The sequence below is a fragment of the Ceratotherium simum genome, chromosome 34 (assembly GCF_057802395.1).
Source record: "Ceratotherium simum simum isolate JZ-2026a chromosome 34, ASM5780239v1, whole genome shotgun sequence".
NCBI classification, from domain to species: Eukaryota; Metazoa; Chordata; class Mammalia; order Perissodactyla; family Rhinocerotidae; genus Ceratotherium; species Ceratotherium simum.
The window spans coordinates 17,513,834-17,534,699 of NC_141933.1; the positions used below are offsets into that span (position 1 = coordinate 17,513,834).

Below are 20,866 nucleotides of genomic sequence, written 5' to 3' on the forward strand. Positions count from 1 at the left end.
GCTGTTCATGCCTTCCCTCATATCTGCTTATTAACCTGTTTTTCAGGACAGGACAGATATTTTCTACTTGTACCTTAGTTTAAGCTTTTCCCACAATTGTCCTTTGCCACAACTAGGTATTATATATCTAATTTCAAAATTAAATATACTGACTTGTTTGTAAATATTTTAATGACAGAGGATACAAATGATGAGAGAAAAATCAGTACAATTTGTCAAGTGCTATAATATAAGAAAATCAAGTGCTGATGCAACAGAGGAAAGAAGCAATTTATTCTGAGGAAATTGAAGTTAGTCTTATGATTGTACAGGACATGAACTTCTTCATCCTTTGTGCATCTGCTCAAACACACCCATAGCTCCTAGTACAATGTTATGTCAGACCAGGCAGGGTCTGAATGAAATAAATATTAGAACCGATTTGTGATCACATATGTAGATGTTATTTTCAATGAAAAAGGAAAAGCCACAGAACTGTAATTCATCATTCCCCCAATTGATGCATTTTTCTCAGTGGAATTTCAAAGCTTATTTTCTACCTTAAAGCTTATTTTTGCTCAATATTTCTTACAGAGTAACATTTCCATACTCATTAATTCTATATAATCTAATAAAATTGTTTCAACCTTTTTATTACTAGATATTGTTTTTAAATAACTTTATTTTTAAAGTCAGATTGCCTACAAATTCTGTGAAAACACATATAAAGAAACAACTATTTTTGTAACTTTTAATATTTAATTAGTAGTTTGTCAGATTCTACTTAAATACCTAGCGATCTATTACTATTTAAGCATACACACATGTTCAGTTATGTAAAATCAGTCCTTTTATTATTCCAAATTTTCTGATCTCAGGGTCCATGTCTCTATCTTTGCAGCCTAGCTGGGCACCAAATAAATGTTCAATAATGATTGTAGCATAGAAACAAATAAATGAATCTCCATTGTGAAAGTAAACAATGTGCCTCAATTTTTGCATATATTAGACAAGGTCTTTGAGTGGACAAACTAATGACTCTGAGGAAACATATTAGTTATAAGACAACAGTACTGTTCAGAAATACAAGTGACCCATCATGTCAATGATATTTATGACTGAATCTAGCAATATGGAGCCCCTAGTTACAGCCATAGGCACACAAGTTTAAGACAAAAAAGGAATTTCACCAAGTGCTTACATGCATTGACTGGCTGACTGGAATTACGCATCAGACAGGCTATTTTTTAGTTCATATTGCACTGTGCTGGACATAGAATAAGTACGTGCTCATGAATTATTTCAATAGACCCTGGATTTTTACCAAAAATTAAGGAATTCCCTTATATAAAGTCTCTCATAAAGGATTTTAGAACAGGCTTCTAAATCCTTGCTCTTCTCTTTCTAGAGTTTATTCTGCTGGATTCTATATTTATTGAACAAATTGAGCAATGTGATGATGGAAGAATCTATGAGAAAATAGAGAATATTTACTGCACTTCCCTAAGGAACAATAATTATGAGAAGATATTTTCTATTTTTCTTCCCAACTGTAAGAGATCATGAATCTAATTGGTATTTTTTTTAAAGAAACATGATCTATTTTAAAAAATATAAAGACATTTTCTAGAGAATGGTAATGCAATAAGTCTAACATTTTTATTCGTATATCATGTATTTTCTTGGGAGCAGTGCATATCTGAAGAATGTTTAGACTCTCACACTCACGCATGCACACACGGAGGAAAGAGAAAGAAAAAATAATGCTTCACAAAGTTCAGGCACTGTTTTACTGTATCTTGTTCCAGTTAATCTGCACACCAATCCTGTGACTTCAGTATTGTAATCCCTGCACTAAAGATGAGCAACGGAGACTCATAGATTAATTATTAACTTAAAATCAGAGCTTACAAGAGGGGTTCAAATTTGTCTGATTTCAAAGTTTATTGTTTTTTTTCCTACTATAATGTACTTTTTCCATGATACTTTGTTGAAGGGAAAAGCTATGCAATGAATAAAACTATCATTTTCTGTCTTCTAAAAATGTTGTTGATAAGGTATTTGACAGCTGCATGCACACTGAATGATATAATCCACCATAAGAAAACATGCTATTTTATAATGCATAGACAATTTAACTTGTTCGGTAAAGTGAACTTTGTAGTCTGATCTTGACTGCATCATTTATAAGCTAAACTAATAGTTAAGAGCGTGAACTCTGGAATCAGATTTACTGAGTAAGTAGCTCAACTTCTCTCTGCCTCAGCTCTCCTCTGCAAGATGGATACATAATACTGTCTAACAGAGAAGCTGTGTAGAAGCAATGGATTAATACAATACAGTACTTAGCATTGTGCCTGATACACTATATTCACTCAGTAAAAAAGTTAACTCTGTTATTATTAACTAGAAAGTTACTTCACTATTTGAGACTGTTCCTTCTCATAGTTTTCTGTTATCATTCTTTGGATGTAATACCGTTATAGTTTCGGTTATTTAATTAATGGCTGTGTTCTCCATGGTAGTGTAAATGCCACAAGGTCAGATATAGCTTTTGAAAGCAATTATTTCTCTATTGCTTAGCCTGGTATATAGTCTATACTCCCTTAACAAAACAAATAGATAATGGATAGATGATAGCTAGCTAGAAATATAGACAACTTTTACAAATTGGAAATTATAACATTAGTCTTATAAGGTGACGGGAATTACAAAACATGTGAGACACATTGATAGAATCTTAAATGTGTATAATTTATTCATGTGTAATTGGTCTGTTTTTATTTCCTTAAACAGAAGAATTTGTCGGGAAATGTTCAAGATAAATCAGATGAGAGACAAGGCATTTAGCCTCCCGCGGTTGACCAGTTATCCAGTGTTGCAGTTGGTGTTCTTTGTCTTGTTTCTAGTTATCTGTACTCTCTTTCTTGTGGAAAGTTTGACCCTAACTCTGCAGATCACACCCTTAAACTATTGCCTCACCAATCTGCCAATCTCACACGTTCTGCTTAACTTTTTATTTAAAAAGGTCATTTCCTTGGCCAATTTATTTGAACAATATAACATGATTACATTGCTGTTAACTCAATGTTTTGTCCCTGCTGCTGTCTGTAACAATCACATCCACGTGATCATCTACTTTTCATGTTACTACAATATTGGATCTAAGGTGTTCTACAGTTATACGGCTGCCATTGTCTACATAGGTGGTTTCATATAGACTTGTTTAGCATCACAGTTGTTTTCTCCAGAGCTGATAACATGAAACACCATTGTGTGTCACCACTTTGTGGCTATTCCTACCAAATAAAATTGGATTTTGAACCTCTGGAATGTACTTACATTTTGTAAGCCAGAAGAAAATCTCTTCTTTTGAATCCTATCTTTTAACTATGGCTAGGCAATGGTACCTCCTTGAAGGAATCAATAACAAAATTAAAATAGTATCTCTCCTTTAAGTTTGTGACTTTTCTTTTGAACTGTCAAATAAATAGAAAGAGAAAGAAAATGATTTTTGAAAATATGAGGAAATCCAAAGTTGAATTATTACATAAATCTCTTTTTCATCCATAAGCATGAGGAATCACCATAATATGAATAATTTGAGAGGGTCATATATAATTGTGTTTTTATAATGGAATGCTTAAAATATTACGTTTTTTGTTCATCTTTAATGAGGGAAGGTGGTTCTTTATTTAAACAACAGAATGAAATCTTGTAAAGTAAATTTTCAAAGAATGTCCAATCAAGAGTCAAGAATAATTGCTAGGTAAGTGACTGACTGCAAATCTTTGGCTTTGTAAGCCTTGATTCCTCTGTTTATAAATCCTATCTGTCTCGCATTCCACAAGTAGCTGCCCAAAGGTGGTTTCATTGTTGAATTAATTTTCCTGAGTTTTAAAGAGCATTTTAGAAGCGATGTGATGCTCTGAGGCATGAACTTAGAAAATTAGAACCTATATGAAAGTAGCCATTGATTTGGAAATTGCAATATATTTAAAATCATTATTTATTCTGAGGATCTTAGGTTGAGAGACCTATTCTAATAGAACAGATTTTTCCTAGACAACTTGCTCTGTTTAACGACCTTAATGAAAACCTGTTTCACCTGGGCAAGACTATGTTGAAGCCAAGTTGTCTCTTGCTTCACACCTCGACTGATATGTTTGCGGTCATATGTTAATTTAACTAAACTCAACACGTAGTTATTGAGGTCTATCAAAGGCAAGGCACTGTAGGTTTTAAAAATGATTAAATATATCCCACTGTCTTTGAAGAGTAATGCTTATTTAGGGAGAAACTTTTACAACTATTTCATTATAAGACTTGCTAGGACAAGAGAAACAGTTGAAGCATTTTTTAAAATTGTTTTGTGAGCAAAGATGAAGATGAAATTAATTCTGACAAAGGATTTTAGAGTAGTTCTCCCAGAGGAGGTGACCGTTGAGCTGGTATTTGGAAGTTGAGTGGCATTTCAAAGGGTAGAGGAAGGGTGCAAAGCATTTCCTAGAGAGGGAACCAACTGATCAAAATAGAATAGTTTGGTTGTGCCTGGGACATCAATCACGCATATGAAAGTGAGAAAAGATGAGACTAAATAGTAAACTGGATGAGATGAGGAGGGAAGGGAGTGCTTTGCTAACATATTTAGACTTCATTTGATATGGATAGGAACCATCAACAATTTTTAACCTGAGTAGTGTCATGAAGGGCATATGACTTCTCCCCATTATTCAGCATGCTCCTGAGAGACAAGGGTTCCATGAAGAACAATGATCTTTTTTTAACCAAGGTAGACAGTGATTGCATGAACGGCCAAAATTGTCAATCTGGCAAATGAGAGTCATCTTCCCAACCCGTTTTTATTCCTCTTCAAGATTACTAGCTCTTACTTCCATCTAGAGATTGGCTTTAGGAGAACCGTATAAATTGGTTATTTGTCTATTTCCATTTTTTTTTTTTTTTGAGGAAGATCAGCCGTGTGCTAACATCTGCCAATCTTCCTCTTTTTTTCCTGAGAAAGACTGGCCCTGGGCTAACATCCATGCCCATCTTCCTCCGCTTTATATGGGTTGCCGCCACAGCATGGCCTGCCAAGCGGTACGTATGTGCACGCCCGGGATCCGAACCGACGAACTCCAGGCCACCGCAGTGGAGCGCGTATCCAACTGCTTGCGCCACCGGGCCGGCCCCTGTTTCCATTTCTTTACTACCTTTGCAGGGCCCTATTTCTTTGCAGATTTAGTGTTGTGCTGTCCAATTCCTTGTTATCAAGGTTCTAAAGTGCATGTTGAGAAATCACTCTTATCTCCCAAATTGCTGAGCAGAAGCTGAGTTCCATTAAGCTCTTAGAACAAAAAGAGAAAGAAAAAGTTGTGTCTCCTAAACTCCCCAACACATTATCTAGATATGTATTCGATTTTCTTAACTTTATTAAGATATTAGAAGGTAGAATATTTGAATTGGCAGTGACCTAGAATATACCTACTCATATATTTTAAAGATGAAGAAGCTGAAAGAGGGTAACTTGCTGAAAACTAATGGACTAGCCTGTGTCAACAGAATTACTCAGTGGAACTAAACTCACTTTACTTAGTTCTCTTTCTAACCAAATGTTATAAGGGATTTATTAGAAATTGCTTCCATGAATCTGGAAAGCATGGGCATTTTTGATTCATTGAAGTGGATGTTTAATCCATTCATAAAATGAGATCATGTCTAACCCATTTCATGAAATGAGATGAACTAACTACAAGGAAATCCATGAATGTCAGTGGCTAAAGAAAAGAGATTCGTAGTCAAATCGGCTCTCTCATCTCAGCCAGGTCACTTAGTAGCTCTTTGAATTTGAGAAAATTGATTATCCTCTCTAAGGCTCAGTACCTTCAACTGTAAAATGGGTTTAATAATATTAACCGAAGATTCTTTTTATGAGTTTCTAAAAAAATTATACGTGGAAAATATGTTGATTTTAATGAAAGTTAGTTACTTTATTAATAAAACATATTAAAAACACTAAACCACTAGAAATTCAACAACTATATAAAGTACTTCATGGCCTAGGAAAGTAAATTGTGTGAATAACAGTAAGTAAATAATATAGTTAAGTAAAAGTAAAAAATATAGATTTCTTCAATTGCTTTCATTAAATAATACTTTACAATAAATTATACTTTACTATTTAAGGAAAACTAATAATACTTTACTATTCGTTAAATAATAGTAAGTAAAAGTAAATAATATAGATTTCTTCAACTGCTTTCATTTTCCCTTGGACTTTCTAAAACAAAGACAAAACAATATGAAAGAAGTAAAAAAAACAAAACGCCTAAAAATATCCGTTTTTTTCTAATGAATGTGAGATCACTGCAATGATACCATGTGGTAGAATATGCTCTTGCTGCACGAGTGGCCAATGAAATGAATGAGTAACTTACTTTCTTTTGAATGCAGCTCATTCAGCTCTGCTGAATAATGGATGTAGTGAGGGAGAATGGTGCCCAGCAATGCAGGGTGAGCAGTAGGCAAGGTGACTACCAAAAGAGATGAAGAAGAAAATGCAGAAGAGATGTTTAAGCCATTCCTAACTTCCAAGTTAAAAGCCCCTGAGCTATCTCCAAGGAACTTTTAATTGGCAGAACTGATTGCTTAGTCTTGACATTTTTTTAAAAATGCCATAGGGAAAAGGAATCAACTTTATAAACAAAGGCAACAACTTCCCTCACTTATTTTTGAAGGCCCATTGGTTTTTCTACTTCTTTATAGGTAGGGTTGTCTATTTTGTGTGTGTTAGTAACTAGCCAAAGTATTACTAGTTATACTTGGAATCTGATTTCTTATTTGATAGGAGTAAGTGCATAGTTGGATATAGTTAAATGACTACATAGAAAGGATTAGGGTTCATTGTATGAAAAGTACCAATGCTCGTAATTTGGGAATTTTTATTTCTTCTAAACATTAAACAAAGAATGTAGAAACTGAAAATTTCTTGTGATAGTTTTACATGCCTCACACATGGTCAAATATTTACATACATTATAACTTCTAAAATCCTCACAGAAAACCAGACAACATTTTCAAGAGGAGAACACTGAGGCTCAAAAAGGTTAAGTTGTCTACAATTGTAGAGATAATATGTAACACAGTTGCAATTTTTCAAATCCTGTCTGGCCTGTTCCAAACCTATGAGTTGATTTTGTGAGATGAATATCAGTATTAAGGATACTAGAAACATTTTAGCACAAAATTAAAATTTTGGAAAGCACAAAGATACCTTGGTAGAACATTTTTAAGGAAGGCAAGATGTAAGACTAGGGCATGGAAACATAGATGGGCACACCATGATGTTTCAGCGTTCTCCAATAGGAGATAAAAAGAAGATAGTGAGACACCCAACCCACCTGAAAATACATGCACACACATGGAAGCAAAAGGTGAGCTTCTCAGAATAAGATGGGGAGGAAAAAACGGAATTCTGAAAGTCACTCCAAGGAAGAAGAGATAGAGGTGAGAAATAGGAGGGGGCTAGAAATAACAGAAACGAGAGATGTGTTATTAAGCTAGATATTAAGGACTGTAGAATAGACAGTGGAAAAATCCTTTGTGATTAGGCTGCAGGAGGGGAACTTAAAGAATGAATCTGTTTAATATTTAAATTTCATTTTTTTTAAATTCTTTTTGAAACAAATACTGTCTTTTACCTGCATTCCATAGAATTGCAATGTATGTGTGTGTATTTGGTCACATTTTGGATTTCTAAATGGCATGGAATGAATGGAAAGGAGGTTTAAGGCAATTTTAAAAGGTCTCAAGAGGCTGACATCAGGGTTATCTAACTATTACCATAACAATTTTAAAGTCATAACATGATGCTTGGGCATAATTTCTGAGGATTTCTGAGGGATTAATTAAATTCTAACTAATAATTATCACTTGATACAATTTTATCTTATGTAATAGTAATCCTGAGCACTGATCTTTTTTTTGAGCACTGATATTATAGGTTTTTATTAGTTGGATGAGAATTTCAATTTCTGCAAGAGCAAAACAAAATAATGGTTAAACAAATCAGAAGTCCAATTCTCATTTATGTAATATTTTGATCTGGTATGTCAGTTCAGCACTGCCACAATTGTAGGAATTTTAACTTACTGACTCTAATTTTTCTGTCATCACATCCATATGACCCAGGATGGCTCAGCACTGCATCCATGTTACATCCAGGGGGAGGCAGAAAAGTGGAAGAGGAGGACAAGCTTATGCTGTAAAGGGACAGATAAAAACTGCACTCTCTCTCTTGTCGCATTCTCTCAGCGAGAATCTAGTGTTTGGTTGTAGCAAATCTAGTTTGATAATAAACAATGAAAAGAAATGGTTTTGGTTGTTTATTATTTTTATTTTGGCTTTGCTTTGTTTTTTTAAGTGCTATCTCATAAAGACCAACTGGTTTCAAGGAGCAAGCACTAATGTGGATATGAGGGAGGCACTGCTTCTAGCTCAGGCTCTCCCAAATCCAGTCTGTGGCTCTGTGCCACCACTTTGCTCTTCAATCTATTTTCACAACTGTAGATGAAGATGCTGGACTATGTCATTTCTGTGGTCTAATTCAGGTCTGATGGACTGAAAAATTAGCTTTTCCTAAATTTATTGAATTAACAGGAAAAATGTTAGAAGACTCTTTGAAAGCTTTCCTGTACACTTGATTGGTTCCCATTCATGATAAAACATTTGCAATTGTTCAACTTTTCAAAAATTTCTCTTTTCTTCCATTTTTTCCCCAAAATAGCATCTAGTCATTCTAAAATAGGAAGTGCTGACATTTTATGTCTTCCAAAGAATGAATTAACATACATCTTTTAAATTATCAATTAGCACCCTTTTCCAAAGAACCTAAGGGATTTTATCTGGTATGGCCTGGAAGAAATAATTGTTATCAGGAAAAGAGATTCTGGTACAAGTTCTCAACTTCTAATTAAGTTATATGGTAAATTCATTTAGATAAGTGGTGAGTATTTGTTTATTGGCACTGAGGGCAAACTCTGAAATGAAAATAATAAAGTAAGATTAAGAAAAATGTGGAAAATAGACAAAGTAGAAATGGACATGGGTAAGAAATGTAATGACAGAAACCAAAAAGAGAAATAGACAAGGAGAAATAGGACTGCAATTAGCAAAGAAAAAGACTTGAAGCTGACTAGTGACTAAGACCCAGAGCCAGTCTGAGTGTGTTTGGGAACATTTAATTAGATCTTGTTTTTTTTTTTATTTTATTTTATTATTATTTTTTTTTAATTTTTTGTTTATTGCAGTAACATTGGTTTGTAACATTTTAAAAATTTCAGGTGTACATCATTGTACTTCTATTTCTGCATAGATTACATCCTGTTTAAAATTAAACTACCGTTAGTGTCTCCTGGGACAAAAGCATTACAGAAAAGGAAAGAAAAAAAGCACAGGAAAAAAAAATCCCAAAATGATGCCCGAAGAAAATATGAATTTTTTGTCTTTTTAAAAAATTACTGATCCAAAGTCCTCATTTTTCACTGAAGGAAAAATGAGGAGAAACTTCACCTCAGTGACTGAGTTCATCCTCCTAGGACTGACCAGTCACCTGGAATTGCAGATTCCCCTCTTCCTGCTGTTTCTGGCCATTTATGTGGCCACGGTGGCAGGGAATCTTGGCATGATTGTGCTCATCCAGGTCAATGCCCGGCTTCACACACCCATGTACTTTTTCCTGAGCCACTTATCCTTTGTGGATCTGTGTTTCTCTTCCAATGTGACTCCAAAGATGCTGGAGATTTTCTTATCAGAGAAGAAAACCATTTCCTATGCTGCTTGTCTGGTGCAGTGTTACTTTTTTATTGCCTTGGTCCACGTGGAGGTCTATATCCTGGATGTGATGGCCTTTGATCAGTACATGGCCATTGGCAACCCTCTGCTTTATGGCAGCAAAATGTCCAAGGGTGTGTGCACATTCCTCATCACGGTGCCTTACGTTTATGGAGCACTCACCGGCCTGATGGAGACCATGTGGACCTACAATCTAGCCTTCTGTGGCCCCAATGAAATTAATCACTTCTACTGTGCTGACCCACCTCTGATTAAGCTGCCTTGTTCTGATACTCACAACAAAGAAATGTCAATGTTTGTTGTGGCTGGATGTAACCTTTCGTTTTCTTTCCTCATCATCCTGATTTCCTACTTGTATATTTTTCCTGCTATTCTGAAGATTCGTTCCACAGAAGGCAGGCACAAAGCACTCTCTACCTGTGGCTCTCATTTGACAGCTGTCACCATCTTCTATGCAACTCTTTTCTTCATGTATCTTAGATCCCCCTCAAAGGAATCTGTGGAGCAGGGAAAAATGGTTGCTGTATTTTATACCACGGTAATCCCCATGTTGAACCCCATGATTTATAGCCTTAGAAATAAAGATGTGAAAGAGGCATTAACCAGAGAGCTGTTAAGGAAGAAACTATTTTCTTAAAAGATATCACTATTCTTTTGGTCCCCAAACATTTTCTAGACTTTTTGCCTAAGTTACAGGACAGAAGTGATGGTGAAAGGAAAAGTACAGTATGCCAACAGGGATCATTGCATTTTTTTAAAGCTTTAATGATTTTTTAAAAATCCAAACACGAAAAATAAAATTTTCATTATGAATGTTAAATGTTTGTGCTTGTCATTCATTTTGTTTTCCAGTCATGTTAATTTATTTGTCTTTTGTACACATCATAGCATTGCACTTCTCCCTTGGTTTAGGTGGACGTGTGTGGATATTTCTGGAAAATGAGGTGGATTAGATTCATGTGTCATTTCTCAGTTGAGCATTTAATTGTTCGTGAGAGAATCCTTCAGTGAGCTTTTTTGTTGTTGTCACTCTGAACGGCAAGATTTAAAATTTCAGCACGGATGCTTGAGTAAGGAGAGATGGCACAGAGCCCTCCACCATCTCACAATAGAAATGTAGAATGAATGAGAAATGCTCTTTGTTTTATGAGATACTACAATACGTTGAGTTGCTTGTTTCCATGGCAGAAAGTAGCCTCTTCTAAGTGATACAACCTTAATTATACCAAGTTCAAACATGTGGATGCATATAATATAGAAATTAAACACCACAACTCTCAAAGAAATCACATTTGAGATTTTATGTTCTTTTGGTCTTTTTTCTATGTTTTTATACACATGCATATGTTCAGTTAAAATTCGTTATGAGTACTATTTAAAACTACAATGTTAAATGTATACATTGTTTCAAAAGCCAAAGGATTTTACAAGGCTTATGTAATCTCCTGCCTCATGGCTCTCCTGCCCCATCTCTGCATAGATAATGTATTGTCATTATTTCCTCAGGTAATTAACTCACTTTAAACTATATGCTTATATGTCTGTTTATTGATTTTTCAATCTTGGACATGATTGATTGGCATCTTTTTATTAAATATAAAGTATTAAAATTCTTCCACTGATCCCCGCATCCCTTCTCAAGAGCCACCACTTCTTTCTCCTTGTCTTCACAATACGATCGTATTTGAATTTTTTCTTGAATGGATAATTGTTGTTAAAATTACTATGAATATATCATTAGTAATACCTGAACAATACCGTGAGTAACACTATGAGCATTACTAATACTAATTACTGACACTATGAATACTACTGTGAATGGAATTCTCTTCTTGCACAATTATTTGATTTTCATACAGTTAATGGTTATCCTTATTTTTGCTTTCCTTTTTGTATCTACTTTTCCTCAAACTTCCACAGAACTATAAAGCACCTCTTATAGAGAAAAAATGATAGATGATCTATACTTCCCACATTTTCTCCCTGGAGGTCCTCTGTCCTCCTGTTGGATTCTACCCTTCTTGCTCTCTAGGTCTGTTGCAGAGCTGTGCTCTGGAGATAGAATTGGTACCATCAGTTTAAAATTTTTCATTCATTGAACTTATGTGATTAATAGGCAAAATGTTACAAACTGGAGATTCAGTGATAAACAAGATAAAAAAAGTCCTTTATTACATTTTAGGGGAGGAAGTTAGACAGCAAGTCATCTAAACAAACAGATAATCATATTTCAGATATTGGTAAGTGTCATAGAGAAGGTAAAGCCAGGCAACATGGAAGACAATGACTTGGCAGCATCAGAAGTGAGGGTCATGCTGATGTGTCAACTTCAATGGATGGGAAAAGACTCTTGGAGAAGGTGACATTTGAATTGAAACCTAAATGATGAGAAGAAGGAAAACGACACAGCTTTGGAAACTGTAATCAGGAGAATCAATAGCAAGTCAAAGTTTCGGGGATGAAGCCTGGCATGTTAGAGAAGCAGAAAGAAAGGACATGTGGCTGGAGCTTAACAAACGGGAGCAACAGTAGGAAGAGTTTATGCCACGAAAGTGGCTCCTTTATTTATCAGATGGTGCTGCAGTTTCCCATAGTTGACAGGGCAAACGGACTGCAACACTTTGCTTTCATGTCTCATTTAATTTGCCGTCACTGGATATGTGGCCAATATTCCATCAAGTTAGACAGAATGAGGAGTTTTAAATGGGTTGATCAATTTAAAAAAAAAAAAAATTATTGTTCTTTTTACTGAGCAAAGATAATTTTACCAAACACTTAATGGACTTTTCTACTGTCCGACTCCTCTACAAGTTCCCTCTACAGTTTTCTTTACCTTTATAATTTAAGACTTAGGTGAAGCATTACCTCTTCCAGCAAGACTTCCCTATGCCTCAGGCTGTGTAGGTACCACGTTATGGCTTATCCATGACTTTACAAGTCTATCATTGCACTTATAATATGGTACTATAGTCACATGTATATACATCTGTTTCTTCCACTACTACAGGAAGTTCTTAAAAGAAGAGACCATTTCCTCTCATCTTTACCACCTTTGCATCGTGTCTGATAAAGAGATGATGCTCAACTCATGTTTTTTGAAAAAGTAAGAATTTACCAATCCCTTCCTCTTTCTGCCTCTGCCTTTATCTAGGGCCAATTATAGATTTTTCTCCGTGAATCTCACTTCTCCACTCCTAACATGTAATCGAGGCAGAACAATAGATGATTACTTTGGTTTAGTGAAATCATATTGAAGCTCTTTACCATAAGTGGCCTGCTACAAACCCATAAAGAGGAATTCTTTCTGATCAGGAATTAGAGATTATAACTTTATTGGCACCAGACAGGAAGGATCACACATTACAAGTCCATTTTCATTGAATAGAAGCAGGTAAAAGTGAGTGCTGAACCATAGTGAAAGGATTTAAGGGAACCAGTCCTGAGTGATCTTTGTAACAACGCATCTTCCTTGAGATCCCTTCATAATTATACATTGCATTCAGGAAACAATTTACAGGCAGAAGGGTCTCCACTGCTGCTCAGGCAGGGGAAATGTTTGGTGGAAATCACTGAACAGGCATTTACTGAGTCCAGTAAAGTTCCAATCCTGGAAAAGAATACACTCTTTTTAAGCTCTTTATGCCTCTGGGCTCACCAAGAAAGCCTTGACTGCCAACTCAGGGCAGAAATTCATAAATTCCTTTATGTAGGGTGAATAACAATTTTGTGCATTGTTTTTTAATTGCCATCCTGAGACTCATGCCATCTGAATTTAAATTGTCTGCTATGAGTTAAAATATTCTCTTCAGCTCCTTGTCTACTGAAAAAAAAATCTCTTCATATTGAGACACAACGGTGCAGTGGGAAAAAGACGGGTTTTGGAGTTACTCAGACCTGGGTCTGAATCTCAGTTTTATTGTTTATTTTTCAGTTGGGTAAGCTTAGAGAAGTTACCTCTCAGGATCAGTTTATTCAACAGCAAAATATGATTAGTAAGACTCATCCCAGGGGATTATTTTGAATATCAAATATTATTTGTAAGCTACCTTTTCCTCAATTACATTTTCAGGCAAATGTGCTCTGAGTGTAATTTTAGACTCATTTTTAGAAAACTTTTCCAAACATGAGAGACATGATAGAAACAATAATTTAAATACATGATTTAGTCATTCATATATTTAACATACAATTGTTGATTATTGTCTATGTCAGGCATTGTTGTTGTCACCGGTAGTAATCAGTCTCTTCTACCTGCCACATTCTATGTGCTTTTCTCTTGGAAATTAATCATTTATACCTAGTATTATTTATTTACGTATCTTAAGCATCTGGTCAATGTGTAAACTCCTTTAGGGCAAGGATATATTTATCATATTCATTTTCTGAAGATTAAACAGTGTTAAGTTTGCAATTAGCACATATTTTGTGTGAATTTTTTAAAGGACAAACAATGTAGGAAATATGTTAGAGATCTTGACATGATGAAGACAGTTACCTGAATTTAGTTTCAGGAGAAGTTGTGCCCCAGAGTATTTTAAAATTGGCCTTTAATCCTGTCTAAACTATGGCCCTAGTACACATTGCAGACAATTGGTTTGAAATCTAGTGAAGTGTAAAATATAAATTAAAAAATATCCTGATATGAGAAAGTATAGTGTTACCCATTAGTATTTCTCCCTCTGAGGATGTTCTCCACTGGGATGCCATGTCTAATTGCTCTAATTGCTTCTCCTTGAAACACTTGGGGATTCTCCTGAGATAAATGCTGATGTCGATAACTCGAGTATAAATCCTACAGCACTGGCCAGAATTTGAACTTTAGGGTCATTAAGAAGACACTCTTATTTTCACAGGTAAGAGAAGAAATGTATTTGTATATTAGTTTTTGACATCTAGTAATTTATGTATTCTCTTCATTAAATTGCATACTTTTTAGATATCAATATGTTTAAATAGGTATTTTTAAGAGGAATTTGCACAGACGATGCATCTTCAATGAGAGAAAATCTGTAGGGTGTTTACTCAGCTGTTTTTCTCTTTTATGATCTTACCAGTGTTTTTTGAATCACTCTGGTAGAATCCCATAGTATAGATCTCCAGGAGATGTTTCACTGTAATTAATTTCAAATAATATTCATTTGTTTTTTTCATTTCCCTAATGTCTTGGGGTCTACCAGCACCAATTTCCATAAGAATAATTCAAATTGGAAAGTTAGATCCAAGAGGTTTATTAATGCTTTAAATCTTCTCTGACCTCTAAGAAGTAAAGTTGTTTTTTGCAAACAGACTTTTCCTTGTGACCATTAAGCATATGGAAAAGTTAGCTTCAGTACATGTAGCTAAGGTGTTTTGGACTAGAAGTTCTCTAAGCCCTTTATGGTTCTCTTATATATAAGATTCTGGATTCTTCTCCAAAGCTTGTTTCTGTCTAGTACCTTGTTATTCATAAGCCATACTTGTAGTCCAGGGAGACTTTATTTTTCAGAATATGATCTGTTTCTTTCTTTTTTCAACAAAAGAACTTGAAATATGAGTCAGTCTGATGATAATCAAAGAAACTAAACTGGGTCAACGACCTTACAACAACAAGTTAATGAAGAAGAGTCTCATCTTTGTTTTGCCAGGTTCCATATGTAGTCACTCGACTCATCATCACAAATCCTGGCTGCATCTAAATGTTTGCTGTGAGTGTTTCTTGATTCTTAGCAGCAGTCTGACAGATCTCCCATCAGCTCTATCTTTATATTAGCTTTCTCTGTTTGACATAGTGCCACAATTCTAGAATTAAAATATGGTTAGTGATAATGGTTTCTACTAAAAAATGACATGTGCCCATGACCAGTGAGACCTGAGCAAAACTGAAAAACTCCTTAGAGACTAAGTCAGGCCTATACTCTGGATCTTGGACTGGAGAGTCCATCCCTATCGTCTGTACTTCAAAAAAAACTCTAGCTCGAGATCTTATTTTATTCATATTTATACTTTCCGGTAGTCTACTGTGCAATGGTCCAGAATAGGGAGGTGATAATATTAGATAAATTGAATCTTAGCATTTTTGACAACAGTTATTATCTTTTCCCAAGCAGTCCATTCAACTGAGGGGAAGTGATGGCCTTTCCTGGGAAAGTAGCATGCTGCAGAAGAACAATAACCTGGGAACTATAATATCTGATTCCTCTCCTGGTTCTTCCGTTTCTGGGCCACGGTCACAGAGTTAAATTTTCTGAACTTGGTCACTCACCTAACTGAACCTATCGCCTCTATCTTGCCCAGTCTTGCTCCTAGCATCCAGCACCATGTCTGGAACTTGAAAGATGTCCAATAATTACTTGTTATAAGCGTGTATACATAAATGAACACCTGGCTTACAAGGTTTTACAAAGTGGTAGAAGAATAATAGAGACATTCAACTCAGCATTCTATTGCTCTTATTTTATTCAAAGTTCTAAGGCACAAAGAAAGGAAGTAAGAGACTGCCATAGAATTTGTTAATGCTTCAAACCCAAGTGAGGCTAAGATTCTAAAGCGAGGAGCTGATGCCTGAGTTTATCTTATTAGACTTGTTTGCAATGTGGACAAGAATTTGATTCTTTTTTAGGTTGATTAAAAAAATTTGTAAATCAATGTGATGCTTTAAGAAGTCTTTTCCTTCTTTTTTTCTGATAAGGATGATTGGTTTATGTTAAAGCTTTTTAGACAGTTTTATTAAGTTATTTTTATAATAAACATCTTAAATTAAATTTGAAAGATTAAAAACGGAGGTACTATTTAACTTTCTGATTACGGAATAGCATGTCTTTGTGGCTTTGATTAAACTTCTAATATATTATATACCTTCTAAATTCTACAAGTCTAGTGAATATATAAAATATATGCACATTCTAAAAGTTGGGGCCAGTAGGAAAAGTTTTTATTTTTTGGAAGCTAGCAAGAACAAAAATTCTCCCTCTGAAAGTTTTGTTTGTAGACAAGTAAAACCAGACACAATAAGTTCTGGCCCTATACTTCTGTAATTTTATAGTATTTTAACACTTTCTCTGTAGAAAATATCTCATGTATGTATACTTGTGTAAGAGAAAGAAATACTGCTAAGAAAGGATATGTGAAAAAAAATAGAGGAGAGATAAAAAGAAAAACAGCAGAAGAATTGAAATTGAATGTCTTAGTAAAAGATAATATAAATGAAGAATGGTTATATTTGGTATGTGTATTTTCTGATTTCTATTTATTTTATTAGGAAAAATGCATCTCTACCTGGATCAGATTTAAGAAAATGCCCAATTTTACTCATGTAACAAAATTTATTCTTTTAGGATTAACCAGTCAGCCTGAATTACAACTCCTCTTCTTTGTGGTTTTCTTACTGGTCTAAATTTTCACCCTGATTGGGAACATTGGTATGATCATATTAATCAGGATCAGTCCCCAGCTCAACAGCTCCATGTATTTTTTCCTCAGTCACTTGTCTTTGCAGATATGTGGTTCTCCTCTAATGCCATTCTTAAGATGTTGGAAAATTTTACATCTGAGACCAAAACTCTTTCCTACTCTTGTTGTATAGTGCAGTGTTTTTTCTTCATTGCCTTTGTCCACGTGGAAGTCTTCATACTTGCTGTGATGGCCTTTGGTAGATATATGCCGATTGGCAACCCTCTGCTCTATGGCAGCAGAATGTCATGGACTGTCTGTATGCGATTGATCTCTTTCCCTTACATATATGGCTTCCTTATTAGTTTGATCTCCACATTGTGGACCCATGGTTTGTACTTCTGTGGGATCACTGAGATCAACCATTTCTACTGTGCAGACCCAGCTCTTATCAAAATGGCCAGTGCAGGAAACTTCATTAAAGAATACACCATGTGCACATTGGCAGGTCTCAACTTCTCTTATTCTTTATTAGTCATTATCATCTCCTACATATTTATCCTTATTGCTATCCTAAGAATGTGCTCAGCAGAAGGAAGAAAGAAAGCCTTCTCCACATGTGGATCCCATTCGACAGCTGTTACCATATTTTATGGAACTCTCTTCTTCATGTATCACAGAAGTCCAACTGAAGAGTCTGTGGAACAGGGAAGAATGGTGGCTGTGTTCTACACCACAGTAATTCCTATGCTGAATCTCATGATCTACAGTCTCAGGAACAAAGATATAAAGGAGGCCATGAGCAAAGCAATCAGTAGAACATTTTTGACTAAAAATAATAGTAACTTACAATGTTCTATGAGACCCATAGTTCAATAGAAGGGGTGAAAATTAACATTTTTTTGAATAATTTGACGAAATTTGTTATTTATGTTTTCAATGAATAGACAAAGAAAACCTAAAATTGAAAATGAAATAATTGTATTAAAGATAAGGGAAGTATATTGTAAACAAGACCCTCTGGGTCTATGAAATCTGACATGAGGAAAACATGTTGACAATATCATCTCCTCTCTTCCTTTCCACACAACGTCAAATTTAGTAAGTTATTTTGTAACTGGGAAAGTTTTTTCATGGCTCCTCAATATTTCACATGTCCATTCTTTCAATTCCAATTTTAAAAGAACTGTAATGGTCTTTTCTTTCATCCAGAATTGATGTTGGTTCAAGATTATATGCTATTTTAAAATGCTTAAATTGAATATGATTTCACCATAAATAATTGTTATAATTGGAGACACCTCTGAAAATGGAATATTTTATGTAGAATAAGTGATAAAGTCTATTTAAGCAATGTTAATTGCTATAACTGTATACTAGATGAGCTTACATTTTCAAAGGTACACTAATTAATTAAATAAACTGCATTTATATGTTAACATACTTAATATCTCATTGTATCCATTGAAGATTCTATTTATGTATTACCTTATAATGACTATCAGAAAGTGATAACACAATCTCATTGGTGCTTTGGAATTTAGAGTGTTTCCATAAATGTATTTCAACAAGTTATCTCAAGATGATTAGAGGAACATATAGAGCTTTATTTACTCTTTGTTTTTTTTTTTTTCTTTATGCTTTTTTAAAGTATTTTTCAGGTTTGGTTGTAGTAGAAACTAGCTGAACTCTTAGTAGTTCTAGCATATGCATTTGTAACTTGTCATACGTGTCCTATCTGACTTTAACATATCATCATTGATATATAACAGATGTCCTATCCTTTGGTTTTTTACAGTATTGCTCCCTCAGTATCAAAGTAATTTTATTTGAAAGACAAGAAAAGTTTCACGACACAAAGAGCTGAGTTTGATTGTGAATGCACAAAATCTGTGATTGCCAGGATTCAAGTCTTCTTCTTTTCTTTTATTTACCAATATTACACGAGGACATTTTAGAAATGAGGCTGGAGTTTTCACAAAGAAAGCAAAATTATGCATGCCTTATATATTCATATATGCAGGTATATATGTTACACATGTATACATGTGTCTGTGTATGTATATTTATGTGTATGTGTCTGTGTGTAGGCATGTGTGTGTTCGTGTGTGTTTCAGCACAATCAGCTTGATCAGTACTTTCCAGGAGTTCCTATTTAGGAATTTCCCTCAGGACTAAACTAGTTGTAAATGTAAAATAACCAACATGAGTATATCACTTATAATATGATTTATGATAATATTATATCCTTTCTTATTGTACTACAATATTTCCCCTTCCACTACATTTAAGTTTATAACTCCAGACTGCCTACTTCACTGACGACAGAACTCCTTTCTCTATTTAGCTATATCCTGACCACAGATTATAAAACTTAGTTGACTTGAAAGGCAGAAAATTTCTTCATTTTATACTTTTAAATATGCTTGAGTACTAGTGAAGTCAAACACTACAATATATTCTTTGGACATTTTAATTATTCTAATTCATGTTTTGTTTGTTTTGTTTCATCTGTTTTTCTTTTGGGGAATTCATATTTTTTTGCAATGAAGGAACTATTTTTCTAAGAATTGTTTATTTTAATGTTATTTCACTGTACATTAAGTTCCATGAGAGAAGAAATCATTTCTGTCTTGATCATCACTTTAACCTCAGTGTCATAAACTCTACACGTAGTAGGAGCTTAATATATACGTGTTAATTACATCGATGTGCCGAGTATCTGTTATATATGCCATATCTTATGTTTAAAGCTTGCTGTTTGTCTTCTAATGTAGCTTATGGTGTTTTTCAACATGTTTATATTTTAAAAGATTGTGTAGTCAGATCGACTATACTCTGTCTTGTTAGTTTCTTCATTAGCGTTATTAGGAAAAGATCCTTTTCTGAACGTAAGGTAGTATGTTATGTTGTCCTCAAATCCAATCCTCTCTTCTCTTTTATTAACCAAAGTAAAATGAAAAACTAGTTATGTTTCTCAGATTCCTTTGCAGTTTCTGTGGCCAAGTGTCTGAGGTCTCTCTAAGAACATATGAGTGAAAGTGTCACATACCACTTCTAAGCCTGGCCTTGAAATTCTCCTTGGTTCACTGTCTATGTTATCTTTTATTTTTTGGTCTGTGCAACAGTTGCAAACAAAAGTCTGTGAGGCCCCAGGGGATGGTGTGGAGTCATAGGAAAAAGTTTGGCTCGTTGAATCCCTATAACGAAGGTCTCAGATCAACATCTGCATTTGCCTGGTATGTGAGTAAGAAACAAACGTCTACTGAGCTGAGCCAACAAGGTTCCAGAGATTGTTATGGCCACCAGTGTTATTTTAGCTAATATGAAGAGGCAGCATAACCATTCATATAAACGTTCATGTAATGTGTACATACTTAAAATATTTATACTTAGTTTAAATCACTTAGAATTTATTTTTGTGTGGTGTCTGAAGAAAGAATTTAACATTAATTTTCACAAAACATTAACTTTCGTTATTTACTTAATAATATATCTGTCCCCACTAATTTTAAAAGGCCAATAATATAATACATAAACTTGTTTATATTTCTTTTGGCCTATTTCTCAGCATTCTAATCATTTGTTTAATTAATTAATTCACTCATTCATCTAACAAGTATTTGCTGAGTGCCTATTATGTACCAGGCACAGTTTTAGGCATTTG

General features: G+C 34.5%; 2 protein-coding genes and 1 pseudogene across 2 annotated transcripts in view; all 3 read left to right on the plus strand.

Moving 5' to 3' along the window:
- The window catches only part of LOC101407136 (olfactory receptor 5AP2), a 508,331-nt gene that overhangs the window by 9,731 nt on the left and 477,734 nt on the right, over positions 1-20,866 (plus strand). The gene's annotated exons all lie outside the window — the stretch shown is intronic.
- On the plus strand, positions 9,533-10,468 carry LOC101407189 (olfactory receptor 5M8). The gene has a single exon (XM_004437354.3). It carries the CDS (start codon positions 9,533-9,535, stop codon positions 10,466-10,468), a length of 936 nt encoding a protein of 311 aa, XP_004437411.2.
- Positions 17,105-18,078, plus strand: LOC101392118 (olfactory receptor 5M3-like; annotated as a pseudogene).

Coding starts and splice junctions, on each gene's coding strand:
- LOC101407189 (XM_004437354.3), top strand. CDS start 9,533: ATGAGGAGAAACTTCACCTCAGTGACTGAGTTCATCCTCCTAGGACTG.